At 51.4% G+C, this 17,595-nt stretch overlaps 1 protein-coding gene across 3 annotated transcripts in view; it reads right to left on the bottom strand.

Moving 5' to 3' along the window:
- The window catches only part of arhgef11 (Rho guanine nucleotide exchange factor 11), a 55,808-nt gene extending 38,481 nt beyond the window's left edge, over positions 1 to 17,327 (bottom strand). For 2 of the 3 annotated variants that reach the window (XM_088915612.1, XM_088915614.1), the window contains exon 1: positions 15,349 to 17,327. In XM_088915612.1, coding sequence (XP_088771738.1) covers positions 15,349 to 15,383 — 35 coding nt within the window. In that variant the 5' untranslated portion in view covers positions 15,384 to 17,327. Of the gene's footprint in view, positions 1 to 2,608; positions 2,624 to 15,348 lie in introns of all 3 variants that reach the window. The other variant, XM_088915611.1, reaches the window with a different exon arrangement.
- Between the last annotated feature and the right edge of the window lie 268 nt (positions 17,328 to 17,595).

The following is a 17,595-nucleotide window of genomic DNA, read 5'->3' as shown; positions in this document are numbered from 1 at the left end:
TACGTCTCACCCGAAGGACGGCGCCTGTTTATAGTATGGTGTCCCCGTCACTGTACTGGGGCATTAGCACCCACATGAACTGAAGGGTGAGCGCCCCCTGATGGCCCTACTAACACTACTAACACTACTAACAGGAGGCCATGACTGGTAAGGGCCGATGGGAAATTTGGCCAGGTCGCCGGAGTTACACCCCTACTCTTTTCGAGAAACACCCTGGGATTTTTTATCCGAAGGACGGCACTTTTTACAGTATAGTGTCCCCGTCACTATACCGGGGCGCCCCCTGCTGGCCCCACTAACACCTCTTCCAGCAGCAACCTTAGTTTTTCCCAGGAGTCTCCCCTCCAGGTACTGACCAGGCTCACACCTGCTGAGCTCCAGTGGGCTGCCAGCTGGGAGCTGCAGGGTGATAGGGCTGCTGGCCATGCTGGCTGCTGGAATTGTGCACCACTGTTCTCCGAGGATTCAAGCGCGAGCACACCAACCTGCAACCTGTTGCAGGAAGACCAAAAACCACAAACTCCCCCTGCCGTGCTTTGCAAATCTGATGCCACGCGAACGGAACGCTTTTGCAAGTTATTAAAATGTGACCGCATTCCTGACGCCAGACCAATGCAAATGAGAGCACGCACAAACAAGGAAGTGGCGCCTTTGGAACGCATGTCTTTTTTAAGGCGGAGGGAAGGGAGGAGGAGGCTGTTGGAGGGCGATGGGCCTTCCCGGCAGTCTCTTTTAGGGGAATGGGACATCCAGTGCGGTGCTGGACGAGACCGGTCTCTCTCCGGGGCTCGGGGTTAGAGAGCTGTCCTGTCGCAGCAGCAGCATGAGCCCTGAAGCAGGATCTGAAACCGCAGTGGCTAACCTCCACCCCCAAGTCCCAGTCCCTCTTCCACTGCCTCAAACCTCAGACTCGCACCCTTGATCCCGACGTTCCCCTTCGTACAAAACCAGCAAGGGTTTTTTTTCCCCTCCTGTTCCGCGACGTCACCCTGCATCGCTAAGACCAGAGGTTCACAGTCCTGGCCCTGGTGACCCATACACCAGCTGAGCCCTCAGTGACACCATCAAGCCCTTCAGCGTCTTAAGAAGAAGAAGAAGATTCATTTGAACTGCTCGTTCCCAGTTCCTAAACATGTTGCCACTTTAGCCACTGTATTTTGTAAGTGAAATAAAATCCCAAACTTGTGACTCGGAACAAACTGCAAACATTCCAATGAAGCAACTTCTTAGATCAATTAATAATAATCCTTACACTTATATAGCGCTTTTCTGGACATTCCACTCAGAGCTCTTTACAGGTCATGGGGATCCCCTCCACCAGCACCAGTGTGCAGCCCCACCTGGATGATGCTCCAGTACTCTCCCCACACACCAGCTCTCAGTGGGGAGGAGAGCAGAGTGATGAAGCCAGTTCCTAGATGGGGATTATCAGGAGGCCATGATGGGTAAAGGCCAGGGGGGAATTTGGCCAGGACACCGGGGTTACACCCCTACTCTTTTCGAGAAATGTCCTGGGATTTGTAATGACTAAGGAGAATCAGGACATTAATTTTTACGTCTCATCCGAAGGACGGCGTCTTTTTCAAAGTATAGTGTCACCCCTGCAGGTATAAACTGATCCCCTTTGTTTTGATACTGACTTAATCTGACTTAACGGGATTAATTTTGCCTCTTTAAAGCAGCTCCCAAAGCTGGAAGTTTATTTTTTTTTTAAATCAGTTTGCGTGTATTTTCCCAGGTTTGTGAGCAGATGAGAACCTTGGGAAGGGTCCAAGGAAACAAAGAATTTGCTCCACTGCAGAGTCCAATCAGGTACCCGGGAGAGGCTGGGACAGAAGGCCCACACACCTGCTGGGTCTCAATCCAGTCGAGCTTCATTACCTACTCAAGGCCTCCATCGAAGGTTCCTTGATCGGACCATTTGAGATTTTTCCTTCCATTGGAGCGCTTGGGATTTTGCTTCACGCAGGCGATGCGGTAGATAAAAGGCAGTCTCCAACATCTTTCAGAGCTGAAAGCAGTCAAAACTGTTCAAATGCATCCTTTGACTTAATCAATGAAGGTACGGTCAACTGGGTAACTGAGAGCTGGGCTGCAGCACAAACCTGGAGAGCGGACCTCCAGGACCAGGATCAGGAGCCGCTCAGCTACACCGCGCACAGTGTGTTACCCGCCACTCCGGAAAAGCGGCCGCAACTACAAGGCGCAGAAGAGGCACAAGCCATTCCGCCCTGCCCTGCCGTGACACTGCTCTCGCCCTCGCCCTGTCCTGTCACATCAGTGCAGGGGACTCCACATTTCTTGAAGAGATTAGTGACGTTTCAGCAGAGCTGGGGTTTCAGGGAGGGCCCACCAAATCAAGAGGCTTCGGCTCCTCTAGCGGCGGAGCGACAGTGAGGGATCAGGAACAGGAAAGCGCGGACGAGCGCTCGTCAAGGAAGAGACTGGAGGGGAGAGGGCTCTTGCACCACGAGCTGCAGGCTGTTCTCCCCGTTGTGTGGAGCGCTAAGACGTGCACAGACAGACATGCGTCCGTTTCCGCTGGGAAGGCCGGGGACCCCCCCCCCAGCTGGGGGTGGGATGGGGGGGGGGGGGCAGGAGCACTTACCAGGCTGCTAGGGGGCTGATGGCAGGCATGGAAAAGACAAGACAGAAAAACAAAGAGAGAGAGAGAGAGAGAGGAGGGGGAGGGGAAAATGGGGAAAGAAAGACATTGAAGATGATTAAAAACTCCCAACGCCTACCGACACACACAAAAATCAAGACCCAAAAACACTGATTTTTGCCAGGGTTATGACGTGGGGCTGCAGACAGGGGGCGCTACAACAGGGACAAAGGGGGGGGGGGGGGGAAAGGCATAGACTAGTACTGAAGCCTGGTTCTGCACTGGGCCCAGTTCGGCCCGAGTGGGGAGAGCCCGGCTCTGCTGTGTGTTTAAGTCGCCGTATCTTAACTGGCCCCTTTCTAAAACTCCGGGCACAGGCTCCTCAGACAGAATGAGAGGGAATCCCGGGCTGTCCAAACCCCTCAAAACATGAATCCCTGGAAATCCGACACCAGCGCTTGTTTAGCACACGCATCAGAGCCCTGGTGCACACACAGCGCTCCGCGCTCCTCAACCCCCGACAAGCACAAGCAGAACCGCTGTAGCTCCATTCCCGTCATAACTCAGAAAAAAAAGGAGCCAGACAGAAGTCATTTCTAATCTGATGAGCTCTTTTGGGAAAAAAAAATAGAGAAAAAAAAAATTGCAATGTGATCTCTTCTTATCGTCACAGATCCTCCGATACCGTATGAGGGAGGGAGGGAGGGTGTGAGGTTGGAGCGTTTCTACACGGAAGCCGGCTTGATCAAGATAGTATCAGTGTGACATCACACCAAGCACGGAAACGCCGTCATGGCAAGGGAAGGAAAACTGGACGATTAAAACGAACGGGAACAACGACAGGACCCCCTTATCCTTCTGCGGATTTGATCAACTCTTTGCTTTACAAAAAAAAAAGTGTTCTAAAATGTAACAAGTGTAAGTTTAAAACTCTGTAACTAGGATTCGAACTCACGCCGACCCTGGTAGCATTTCACTCCTACACTTGCGTTTCTACGCTGGTTGCCTGTAAGTCACAGACTCGATAGAAGATCTCGTCCCTGACTTCAAAGGCTCGAAATAATCTGGCTCCGTCACACATCTCCGGGCTCCTCCGTGTTTACTTTCTCACGCAGGGTCTGTCCTGTTCAGGCTGGCCCTTTGCCCGCTGTAGCCAGGACTCACTCTTGGACCTCTGGAGACCCTGCCTCTTCGGTCACTGCTCCACGGTTAGGGCATTCCCTTTCTCTGACCTTTTGAGACACATGATTTGACTCCCTTCAGATCTCCACCATTTTACTGGGGCCTATGTCTGATCGTCTTACAGTTCATCCTGTATGTTCTTGTTTCACTGTATTTACTTGTTAATGTTCTTTTCTTCTTCTTCTTTAATAATAATAATTGCTTACACTTATATAGCGCTTTTCTGGACACTCCACTCAAAGCGCTTTACAGGTAATGGGGAATCCCACTACCACCACCAGTGTGCAGCCCCACCTGGATGATGCGACGGCAGCCATAGTGCGCCAGAACGCTCACCACACATCAGCTCTCAGTGGGGAGGAGAGCAGAGTAATGAAGCCAGTTCAGAGATGGGGATTATTAGGAAGCCATGATTGGTAAGAGCCAATAGGAAATTTTGACCAGGACACCAGGGTTACACCCCTACTCTTTTCAAGAAACGCCCTGGGATTTTTAATGACCACAGAGAGTCAGGACCTCAGTTTTACGTCTCATCTGAAGGACGGCGCCTGTTTACAGTACAGTGTCCCCGTCACTATACTGGGGCATTAGGACCCACATGGACCGCAGGGTGAGCGCCCCCTGCTGGCCCCACTAATACCTCTTCCAGCAGCAACCTTAGTTTTTCCCAGGAGTCTCCCATCCAGGTACTGACCAGGCTCACACCTGCTGAGCTCCATTGGGGCTGCCAGCTGTGAGTTGCAGGGTGATATGGCTGCTGGCTCAAGAGAATTCTCAAAATAAGAATTGCTTACACTTATATAGCGCTTTTCTGGACACTCCACTCAAAGCGCTTTACAGGTAATGGGGATCCCCTCCACCACCACCAGTGTGCAGCCCCACCTGGATGATGCGACGGCAGCCATAGTGCACCAGAACGCCCGGGGACTCAAGTGTACAAACAGCAGTGTCCACAGCTGGGACCCGAACCCACAACCTTCCAGTTAGGATCCCAGAGCCCTAACACTTGCTCTGTGCTGCCCCCACCCCTTTCCATGATCAAGGGATGGGAGGAACCCTAAATAATATATATATATTTCCAGCAGGTAACATTTGGCCAGGACACTGGGGTTACACCCCTACTTTTTTCAAGAAACACCCTGGGATTTTTAATGACCACAGAGTCAGGACCTCGGTTCTTCGTCTCATCCGAAGGACGGAGCTTTTTTTTTTTTTTTTACAGTATAGTGTCCCCATCACTATACAGGACCCACACAGACTGCAGGGTGAGCGCCCCTACTGGTCCCACTAACACCTCTTCTAGCAGCAACCTGAGCTTCCCCAGGAGTCTCCCATCCAGGTACTGACCAGACTCACACCTGCTGAGCTCCAGTGGGGCTGCCAGCTGGGAGCTGCAGGGTGATAGGGCTGCTGGCTATTTATATACAAATGGTTAGTCTTTGTTTGAAGACACGAGACTCTGTAAAGAAAACCGAGATTCCAGCCCGGGCTTTGTACCATATACTCACAGGGTCTTTTAGGTTTAAAAAACAAAAAGCATTTTAACATGCAGGTGTGTAAAAATCACAACACAAAAATCAGAAAATAAACGTGTGTTGCATTTGCATTGGTGGGGGGGGTTCACCTACTGCTGGCTGAGTTGAAGTGAAAACGACAAATTATTTTAAAGCAAGACTATCAAGTAAACAACTAAAGTGTTGGTTCAGTAGTGTGTTGGAAAAACCACAAAGGTGGGCTGAGCCTTGGAGAAATTTTAACTTATTGCATTGAGGGGTTTCCACATACGTGTCTGAATCTGAGGACGATGAAGAAGACGACGACGATGATGATGATGGATTGCTACTATTAGTGTATGCTGCTGATGCCACTTTCTCCAGGTCTTCTGAAAAGCCTACCTGGGCAGGTAAGAGTCTCTCTTACTGGCTGTCCTGGTGCCATGGGGGGGACAGGAGAGGGCAAGACATTGGGGACAGAGGAAGAGGAGGAGAGAAAGAGACACAGAAACAGCATAAAAGAAGAGACACAGTGACGATGGACACACAACACACCGAGAAGCACAACACCCGACACCCGCGGCGATAAGGGGAACTTGTAAGCATTCCAACCACTCATTCCAATTTAACGAGCTAAGTTAGATTATTAGTGGCTTAATGGGACCAATTCAATCGTTATATAGCCGGTGAGCTCAGCTGGTTAAAGTGAGGTGCTAATAAGTAATTTGAATTTTAGAAGGGATTTACATCCAGTAGCCTGTCACAATTCCTCTCAACACATATCTGCTCCGAGCAAACGTACAAGCGGCACCGATCGCATACACGATGCAGCCCCGAGCAAACACACGGGCAGCACTGATCGCAGCCCTGAGCAAACGCACCAGTGACATAGATTGCGCACGGAATCCAGCCCATAGCAATCATACCAGCAACACTGCAAAGGCACCGGGCAAATGCAAAGGGGTTAATGGAAAGCAGAAAAAGGAAAAGAATGTTACAGACCATGGTAGAACTCATGCAATGGCATCTAGGTGTAGAAAAACTCAAACCACATATTAACACACTGTGGCACAGTGGTCCCCAAGCTTGGTCATGGAGGAACTCTGGCTCTTAGGCATTTCTAAATTTGCTCTCAGCTCTTAAAAGACATTGAAAGTGATCCTAATGGGGATCATCCCTTTATCGATACCCAAGGTTCTGAACTACCCTCAATGAGGAGTTCAAACTGAAATGGAACCAGCTGGACCTCTGCAGAAGGCAACAAGTTTGTTGTGGGCGTGTCTAGCATATCACCACACCCCCAATGTGGGCGTGGCTTTTGCTATGCCACACCCATTATTGGCATTAACGGTGCAATGTCTGTCTCATTCATTTCTGTTCCAATATAAACTGATCACCCGCCAACAGCTGTTAAAAGAGAAATAAGGGAGAAACATCTTAATAAACGAGCAAAGGAGAGCACCAGTGATTACAAGCTCAGCTGACATGGGGATCCTCCAGGATCAGAAACTGGGGACCACCTCTATATCGCGCAACGTACAAAAGCACAATGAAAGCAAATGCCCCCCCATAAAAGCCCCTAGCAGCAGTGCTGTTGCAACTCACTTGACAAGAACACAGACTCATGACTCAAATTAAATCAAGGCTGCAACAATAAAAAAAAAACAGAGTGCGTCAAAGAGTTGAGCCAACACAGCAAATAAGAACAGCACTTGTAACGGGGGGTGGTAACTGGAACAATTTCAATAATTGCAAGCCTAATGAAATCAATCAGAGTTATGAACAGGAAGCCGCTGCCTCAGTTTGAGTGTCCTCGGTGCTGCCCGTAATCACACTGGCACTTCTCTGTCACAGAGGGCACAAAAGCTACGCAGCTGCATCTCTGTGTGAACAGCTGTCACATGCATCACTGGAAGGCAGGGAAAAAAAAATCACGCTGCACAGTCCTGCTCTCTGACGCAATTCCAGTAAGTAAGCAAAACTGTTTGTCCAGACTTGGAAGAGCAAACAGAGGGGAGGGGGAAAAACTCCTCTTTTCTAAACAACGCCAGCCTGAACAGTAAACTTCCTTTTCGGTCTGCCCCGACACACACTTGGAGCTCCGTCACGGCCAGCCACACACAAGCCCCGGTGCCTGACTGGAAGTCATTAACGAGTCACTGGTGAGCAGGTAGCTCCCACTCACAAGAGTAACTGGTCCAGTTCAGGGCGGATGATCTGGATCCCCTGCCTCCTACTGTCATGTAGGTCCTTTTGGCAAATTTTACAGCTGCAGAGATAAGCTGCTTTTAATAATAATAATAATAATCCTTACACGTATATAGCGCTTTTCTGGACACTCCACTCAAAGCCTTTTACAGGTAATGGGGATCCCCTCCACCACTGTCAATGGGCCTTTATCAACACCAATTTAATACTACTGGAGCTTTCATGGTACAGTGAAACCCACACAGGGATGACCTGGTAAAGTACACTTGATTTGTGTATCACTCATGGATGATACCCAAGACAGGAACAGGGTTAATGGACTTAATAAATATTCCTTACACTTATATAGCGCTTTTCTAGACACTCCACTGAAAGCACTTTACAGGTAACGAGGATCCCCTCCACCACCACCAGTGTGCAGCCCCACCTGGATGATGCTGCAGTACTCTCCCCACACACCAGCTCTCAGTGGGGAGGAGAGCAGAGTGATGAAGCCAGTTCAGAGAGGGGGATTATCAGGAGGCCATGATGGGTAAAGGCCAGGGGGGAATTTGGCCAGGACGCCGGGGAAACACGCACTACTACTTTTGAGAAGCGAAAAAGAGATTTTTAATGACCATGGAGAGTCAGGACCTCGGGGGAGCGCCCCCTACTGGTCCCACTAACACCTCTTCCAGCAGCAGCAGCCTGAGCTTCCCCAGGAGGTCTCCCATCCAGGTATACTGGCCAGGCTCCCACCTGCTGAGCTCCAGTGGGGCTGCCAGCTGGGAGTTACCGGATGATGCAGCTGTTGGGTGCTCTTGAAAACTGGACCACAGGCAAACTGTAGCGCAGCATGCCAAGACAGAGCAAACAAGCATTTGACAAATTAGAAATAACTGAGCGAAGGGCAGGCTGGAGCTGAGCAATGTATACATCATCCACCCTTCCATTATTGAACCACTTTTTCCAATTGAGAGGTGCAGGGGAGCTGCAGCCTATATCCCAGCAAGCTATGTCCCAGCTATTTAACATACTTTGACATAGTAAGGATATTACCCCCGGTTCCACTTTGGCCCATCTCAAAATGCATGTAAAGCAATATAGCTCCTTCTTTCAACTGGTGAAACACTTGGTCTTTTCTCAGTCTTAACTGCAATGTGGTGTGGCTACAGTGCCCGATGTAGCAGCACCCCTCCAATTTCTGCAAGACAATCTGGGATCTTTTTGGGCAAATATTATAGCAGACACACCTAAAGAAGGCTCCACAGCCGAAACATGCTGTTTCTTTTCTTCTCTCTTCAGCACAACCCTTTACTTGCTCCCAAACATTACAGCTGCGATTCATTCTGAATTAACCCCGTATTTATTTTCTGGTGTTTTATGACTCATCTGGAAACCGAGAGTGTGCTGGCAATACAGCCTGAGCCCATGAGCCCAGCCGCCCTGCACAGAGCAGCATTCAAACGGCACGGTCACTCGGAGGTCATTCAGCCCATGTACTGTACTTCGTCTGACTGCCGACGGTCTCTAGAAATCAGACAGGAACAGCCAGCTGTTTCCTGGAGGACCCCGGGGAATAAGCTTCAAGCGCACAGCGGGCGGTTCGTTGCAGAGACCGCGTTCCCCATCGAAGTGGCCTTCTCCACTGCTTAAAAAACCCCGACCGTCAGCCCCCTCCCCCCCAAAAAAGTGGACGACGGTCGCCGGCGTCTGACCCAAAGGGGTTTTCCCCACGTTGGGTCGGGAGACCGGTAGGGCGACCCCCCCCCCGCCAAAAAAAACAGGCAGAAGCTTCTCCCTCCCTCCTCGCGGGGAACAGCGCGCGAAAGACACTGCGATGCCATGTTGAAATTCGGAGGGTCCCAGCTCGAGAGGGATGTCGTGCTGATGGAAAACGCAGAGACCCCCTCTCCAGAAAGGGGGGCCAACATGATCCGCCTGACGCCGATGGGGAACGAGACTGCGTCGCTGCCTGCCCCCCCCCATCTAGAAAAGCTCCTATCAACTCACCACATCAGCCCGAGACTTATAAAAAGGATTCACACAAGAGGTTTAATATTAGATTGAGGAACAGAGCCTTTGGGAGAACGGGAAACTGATCACGGAAGTGGAGCAAGTTCACGCTCTGATTAACCCTTTTTAGACCACAGCTCGCCGTCTGAATTTCCCTGCGGGTCTAGTGCGGTGATATTAACCTCTGGTAGTTCTCGCTCCTCCTCTCTCCCACCCTTTGTTCTCCCGCTACATTACCTTTGCTTACTGCCCTGTCTTTCTCACACCTGAAGAAGGCTCCACGGCCGAAACGTTGCGTTTTCTTTCTCCCTTTTTTTCCAGCATGGAATAAACCTGTTACTTGTTCCTTTTTAACCTCTGGTAGGCCACTTTCTAGCAAGTTTTACAGCCAACTTCCAACCCTCAGTGAGCGGAGACAGGGCAGTGGTGGTAAATCAGATCTTTAAGAGTCTGGGCTGGCATGAAAACCACAAGTCACAGCGCCCCCTCCAGGATGAGGAGTGAATTGCGACGATCTCACGTCTTTTGTTGAAACCTGGGCTGTCAAACAATTAAGCCAATTGCTATTTAACCCGTTTTCTTAAACGGATGGAAATGTAGGACGTTTCTCAACGTCTTGTGACAGCTGACTGCTCAAACATTCCCTTCCCTGTACAATGGCCCACAACGCCACCCATGTTCTGACTGCTTTATCTAAGTTTAAGATCAGTCCCTGGATGGGACGGCAGGCCATCTCAGGGCCCACACAGACACACACACAGACACACTCTCACACCAGGTCCGGTTTTCCCAGGAGCCAATTCATCTCTCAGTATGTCTTTAGACTGTGGGAGGAATCCCATCCTGGTTTAGTTCAATAGACCAGCTGTGTAACAGAGAGCCGGAAGAACACAAAGCAGAAGAGATCGGACACCTGGTCTGTGGCCTCATCTTCAGGAGGGGGTAAAGCAGCTGATTATCATGCTAAATCACAGCATGTGCCGCAGACTGAAAGGGTCTTTTGAAAGGGAACCCACTGACCTACTGGAACAGGGCAAGCCTGTAAACCCAGTGGTCCTATCCAGGATTGGATATCCCTGCTTGAACAAGGCACTCAATTAAGGCTTTACAGATCCGAAAAATGAAGGGTGGTGGGAACGAGCTGTCCAGCCATGTTGCTGAAGCTCATATCTGGCATATTTCAAGAAACAGGTGGTGGAGATCCTACTACTACTTTACACAAAGGGTGGTGGGAGTCTGGAATGAGCTGTTCAGCTATGCTGTTGAAGCTCATACCCTGGACTGTTTCATGAAATGTGGGGGTAACATTCTCCAATCAAGACAGAAGGCACTACTCATGAAGCCGATACCCAGACTTCTTCTAAGAAACAGCTGGATTAGATCCCTGGGTCAATCAACTACTAACTACCAAACCATCTAGATGGGATGAATGGCCTCCTCTATGTTCTTAATTCCTAATGCCCTGGCATATAATAATAATAATAATAATAATAATAATAATAATAATAATAATTGCTATACTTATTCAGAGCTTTTCTGAACACTCCACTCAAAGCGCTTTACAGGTAATGGGGATCCCCTCCACCACCACCAGTGTGCAGCCCCACCTGGATGATGCGATGGCAGACATAGTGCACCAGTACTATGGATTTTTAGGATTTTTAATGACCACAGAGAGTCAGGACATTGGTTTTACATCTCATCTGAAGGAAGGCGCCTTTTTACAGTATAGTGTCCCCGTCACTATACTGGGGCATTAGGACCCTCCCAGACCACAGGGTGAGCGCCCCCTACTGGTCCTACTAACACCTCTTCCAGCAGCAACCTGAGCTTTCCCAGGAGTCTCCCATCCAGGTACTGACCAGGCTCACACCTGCTGAACTCCAGTGGGGCTGCCAGCTGGGAGCTGCAGGGTGATATGGCTGCTGGCATAAAGTTGTTTTTTTTTTCCCCAAAAAAAAACACACAGCTTCCCAGCTTCCCAGTCTGGCTTTTGCCGAAAAGATGAAAAGAAATAAATCCGAGGGTGGAGCACAGCAGCCCCCTCCACCCCTCCCTGCCTCCGCTCCAAGGCGGCACAGCCTCCGTCACACCTCGGACACCCCCCACCCATCCGTCTGCACCCCAAAGCCTCCCGTCCAACTGCAAGAGGAAGACGCGTCCCAGAACAGGAGGGGCTCCCCTCATTCCGATTCCGGGAACGCCCCCCAGACCTCTGGCGCTGACTGGAAAAGTCAACTCCTGCCCGTGGCAGACGGGGTTAAAGTCTCCGCATTCCCACGGATTCCTGAGGTCAGGGATGTCTTTCCCGCCCCTAAACCACGCGGCTCTGGAAAGGGGGCCGATGGGGCTTGGGAAAGGAGGAGTGTGGATGTCACGAACGCTCTGCCAGGAAAACCCCGTCACCACCCCCCCCCCCCACACCACCCACACACACGCGCGCACTTCATATACCGCTAACTGGCTTGGGTTTCCTCCGCGGGACAGAGGGAGGGCCGCAGCACCAGCAGGCCTTCCCATGCCTTCCCACTGGGATGCCGTTCATCCATACTACCGCAGCCTTTGACCGGGAGCCGCAACGCTGTTTCTCTATTTCGGGGTTAGAGAGAATCGGCATCGATGAGCGCAATTCAAACCACGATGAAAGCACACAGTAACTTGTAAAACCTCCAATTTACATCACAAAATAGAGGACATTTCCAGGCGTGCATATATTCTGCGGTTCAGAATGAGGCAACAAGACTTCGGCTGACATGTTGCGGCCCTATTGCACTGTAAACAAGCAGGATTGTGAATCCATCTCTTTTAATCCAAGAGAAATATTGCTCTCGACTTCAAGAGGGTTTGACCGACAAAAACTACACGTTGGAACATTTCTGTGGTGAAATGTCTGCTGGACAACCTGGACTTATTTGCTCGGACTTCAGATTGTATCAGTCATCACAGAGACTAGCGAGCAGGAAGGGCTGCTCCACGTCACGATCTGCAGGAACTCGCGCTCTCGCGGTGATCAGACCAGCAGTTTGAGAGACTATAAAGTACTTTCACAAAGTGGATGATTTTGTGCTTCGTTCGGAATTCGTAACATTTTTGCGACGGCGGCAATGGATTTATTTTGTCACTGACATTTAATAACCAGTCTGAGAAACTGGGACGACAGACCCCATCCGGCTGGCTGGTAATTAAATAATTAAGGATCTACACGCAGCCACACGGACGGAGTGGTGAGCACTGCTGCCTCGCAGGGCTGCGCGGTCCCAGGTTCGATTCCTGGGGTGCTGTCTGTGCGACCTTCAGCCAGCGGGTTCAGTCAGATTTGACATTCCAGGTCAGGACCTGAAATACTGCAGCTGGGCTTTTCTGCGATCACGAGCTTGCACCTCACTTTTAAACCCAGGGTGATTATCAATCCATGGTTTTTATTAATTACTAGTGGGATGGTGCAGGCGTTATGATTGCTACCTCACAGCGCTGGGGGCCCAGGTTCAATTCCCGGGGTGCTGTCTGGGTGGAGCTTGCATGTTCTCCTTGGGTATGACTAGGTTTCTTCTGGGTGCTCCAGTTTCCTCTCACCGACCCAAAGACATGCTGGCAGGTCAACTGGCTTCTGGGACAACTGGCCCTGGTGCGAGTGCGAGTATGTTTGTGTCCGTCTGTGCCCTGCGATGGACTGGCGTCCCGTCCAGGGTGTACCCCGCCTTGCTGCTCCTGTTGCTTGCCAGGATAGGCTCCAGCTCCCCCACGAGCCAGTACTGGATAAAACATTTGAGAAATGGATGGATGTGGCAACACGCCCAAAGTAAGGGAACCGGGAACGCAACTGTAATAGTGTGAGAATGAGAAGTAGGATGAGGACAGAGACCTTCTTATCCCCTGTGGTGAAAAGGACTGATGATTCACATCTATCACTGCTCACGTTCTGCAGAAACGATAGACAGGGGTTTCCAGTCCTGGAGCGCCAGTGCGTGTATCTCAATCCAACTCAACTCATCTCGGACCAAGCTGAACCAGCTGGTTACTGGGATTAATACTGGTCCAATAAAGTTAATACTGGACCAATTTGCCAGCTCTTATAGAGACCTAGAAAACATGTCGACACAGCTCCCCCTACAAGACCAGGACTGGGGACCCCCGCTGTAGACACAGCACCCCTCCGGGACCAGGACTGGGGACCCCCACTGTAGACACAGCGCCCCCTCCGGGACCAGGACTGGGGACCCCAACTGAGACAGAGTACCCCTCCAGGACAAGGACTGGGGACCCCCACTGTACACACAGCGCCCCTCCGGGACCAGGACTGGGGACCCCCACTGTAGACACAGCGCCCCCTCCGGGACCAGGACTGGGGACCCCAACTGAGACAGAGTACCCCTCCAGGAGAAGGACTGGGGACCCCTGCTGTAGACACAGCGCCCCCTCCAGGACCGGGACTGGGGACCCCTGCTGTAGACACAGCGCCCCTTCCAGGACCAGGACTGGGGACCCCCACTGTAGACACAGCACCCCCTCCAGGACCGGGACTGGGGACCCCTGCTATAGACACAGCACCCCCTCCAGGACCAGGACTGGGGACCCCTGCTGTAGACACAGCGCCCCTCCGGGACCAGGACTGGGGACCCCCGCTGTAGACACAGCGCCCCTCCGGGACCAGGACTGGGGACCCCTGCTATAGACACAGCGCACCCTCCGGGACCAGGACTGGGGACCCCAACTGAGACAGAGTACCCCTCCAGGAGAAGGACTGGGGACCCCTGCTGTAGACACAGAGCCCCCTCCAGGACCGGGACTGGGGACCCCTGCTGTAGACACAGCGCCCCCTCCAGGACCAGGACTGGGGACCCCTGCTGTAGACACAGCGCCCCCTCCAGGAGAAGGACTGGGGACCCCTGCTGTAGACACAGTACCCGCTGCAGGACAAGAACTTCACCAAGTAGAAATCACTGCCCCTTGCCTCAGGTCTCCTACTTCCCTAGAGAACCTGTCCTGATGCTTTCCAGGAACCCCGACCAGTTCAGGGAAGCAGCACCGCAAACATAAGTTTTGTTTTTTCTTTTTCTATTTTTAGACACCTGCTCACACCTGTTCCTCCACAGCCAGGTAGGTACGCGCCCCCGAATGCCAAGAACGCGGACTGCGGAATCCGCCGAGAGCTTCCTCCTCAACCTCGGCCACACTCGCCCCTCGTAGCCCTCCCCGTGCAACAGCCTGGACAGGGTCCGGGGTCCGAAAAGGAGACGTTCAGCGCCCAGCAGTGACGAGGCGCCATGACATCGCGGAGTTTCACTACAGCGCAAACCTGCCCGCCCTCCACCTCGCCTTATTGTAACACGATATATATGGAGGAAACGAATAACAACAACAAAAAAATAACTTACAGTCGGATATTCGGATATCTACGTTACAGGGGTGGTAACCCTGAGGAATGGGGAAGCCCGTATTAAAAGAAAGGCTTATTTAACGAGCTCTGTGTCAAAAAAAAAGAACAGCTCTCATAGCATACTCGTCTGCAACAGGGATTCCTCGATCCCGGATCCTGTTTTCCAGGTCTCTTTAAGGCAACAGGACCAGCAGAGCTGGGATAATTCGGTGAACTGGTGCAATGAAGTCACGTAATTGAAAAGAGCCCCAACTAGACCGAGACCCTGAAGGCACACCAGCCGGGGACCCCTGACTGAGAGACTGAACCCGAAGATGAAAGGATTCCGGTCTGGAAAAAGCCCAGAAATAGCAGCTGGAGTCCACAGCTGGAGGGGTCGGCAGCATAACAAACTGCGAGGCTTTGGAAAATGTTCGCTCCCCCCCCCCCAATCCCCAACCCCCGAAACCCGAAGAGCGGGGCCACCCTCAACGCGGGTTAACCCTTACCTGTCCAGAGCAGAGGAGGGAGGCCGGACGCTCATGACTCCGGTCCCCTGTAGCCCGTCTCTCCCTGCCGGAGACCGGATTCCCAGAAGAACCAGACAATACAGAAATATCCCTTCGGAGGCGCGTCAGGATTCTAGGATTTGAGGCATTTTTTTGTTATTGTTTCGCCTTTCTGCTTGTCCGGTTATGTTAAATGCCAACGTCTGTGGTCTGCAGAGGGGCAGCACTCCGGGTCAGTCACGATGCCTACGGGCAGATGTGGCAAAACAGCTCCCAGCTGGTTGTCCAGTGTATCGGAGATTCAGAGTCGAAGCGCCGGGTAAACGAAAAAAAAAATGCTTTCTAATTTGCTGTTGTTTCCAATGAACCGAGAGTGTGCGCCAGGATGTTCAAACTTATTTGACCCAGTGTTAAAAAAAACTTATTACCACAATCTCTTTTTCACTCTTTTTTTTTTCAAAAACAACGCGCTTTCACCTAAAATTTTTAAAACTGGAGCTAAAATGTGTTTTACCACAGGAAAAAAAAAACTTAAAATAGCATATACTTGGCGTCACAAAAAAAAAATCACTTGAGCCTTAGGTGCTGTCTGTTTGTGGAAATGTTATGTCGCTTGAGACAACTATAGCATCAATACACTTTTTTTCCTCCCCAAATTTCTGTATTTCACCTGCAAGGCGTAGTTAACTCAAACTCCCGCTGTGTTTTCCTTAACTCGTTAACATTTCCAAGACCCAAGACGTGGGTCCCCTCTCATCGTCCTGAACTCGAGCATTTCCTATAAGTCTCTAAACCTATTACGGTTTCTCCTCTAACGCTCCGGCACCGGGGAAACGAGCTTATCCGGCGACTTTCTCCCCCGCGACTGAGGCGCTCCAAGAATTAAAAGACCTGTCAGGCTTATTTACAAAACCAGATTAAGAGAGATGGGCTCTGGGGATTCAGACTTCAGCTCGGTCTGAGTCACTGCCCGGCCTCTTTTCGCTAGAAACGTTAACGACTGCAATGGTGTTTCTGATCTTTTTAGGACAAACACAAACCAAAAGAGGGAGGAAATAAGGTGAAAGCCCCAAGTTCCCAGCGTCGCCTGGCCTCACCGGGACGCGGTAACCTCTTGGGGGTGTGTGTGTGAAGGATTTTCTTATTAAGGGCTAAATTTAGACGACTGCCCCCCCACCACCACCACCACCTCCACAACCCAGAGCTGCTGGGAGTCCGTTCAGGGATCGCTCCGCTGCCGGCAGCCTTGGGCAAAGACGATTAAAACTGTCCCAGCAGAAAGCATGCGGCTTCACTTCACTTCCAAGTAGCAACCCCGCTAGACAAATCCTAAACAACAACAACAACAACAGCAGCAGCTAGTCGGATATCCTCCCGCAAAAAAAAAAACACGACTTGATGACCAGCAGTTCCCTTCAGGTCTTCCAGTACACAATAAAAGCGATTAAAAATGATCTCCCAGTGTTGTTTTCCCTGATCTTTTCGTTTCCAGTTTCGCCCGGGGGTGACGGGGTCTGAGGTTGATTGAGAGTTAATAGACACTGCGGCGAGTCCCCGGTTTTGTTTTGGTTTTGGTATTTGGAGGATTAAGGGGAGGGGAGAGATATATGCGGCAGGTGTTGATGATGGCGATGATGTTCCACAGAGATGTTTTCCTCCTCTCGTCCCCGAAATCCACAGCAGAAACCCCCTCACCCTTAGTGTCCAATCCCCCCCCCCAGATTACGTGCGGTTCCCAGTCGCGGTGGGAGCCCTGGGCGATGCGGGTCCTTGCATTTCTCCAGGAAGACGAATAAGGAAATCCCGCAGGGAATCGGATCCTCTCTCTCTCTCCCTTACGACGTATTGCTGCTATTGTTGTTTTCGCTCATGCCTGCCTTTGCTTGTTTTTTTTTTTTTGTTTTTGTATGCGTTGTCGTGTGTCCTCTTTTTCCCCCCGAAACCAAACTCCGCCGCATCCCCAATTCCAGTTTCCTGCGCCGGAGGCCGATCCCCGGTCTCGCTTTCCCAGGACTCGCCGGCTCTGCCTTCCTCCCTGCCGGCTGGCGGATCCACGCCGACGCCGGGGACTGCGGCGCCGCCCCCTCCTCCTCCTCCTCCCGTCCCTCCCGCTTCCCAAACCGCTGGGGAGGAAATCAAAGGAGGATGGCGGCCAGGGGACAGAGAAAAACTGCCGATCTCCCCCGGTTGCGCTCGCAGTGTGTAAATCCAAAGCGATTCTCAAATGCTCATCCTTGCAGGACGCGT

The sequence above is a fragment of the Atractosteus spatula genome, chromosome 5, assembly GCF_055471065.1.
Source record: "Atractosteus spatula isolate fAtrSpa1 chromosome 5, fAtrSpa1.hap1, whole genome shotgun sequence".
Lineage (NCBI taxonomy): Eukaryota > Metazoa > Chordata > Actinopteri > Semionotiformes > Lepisosteidae > Atractosteus > Atractosteus spatula.
This window is presented reverse-complemented; position numbering and strand designations above follow the sequence as displayed.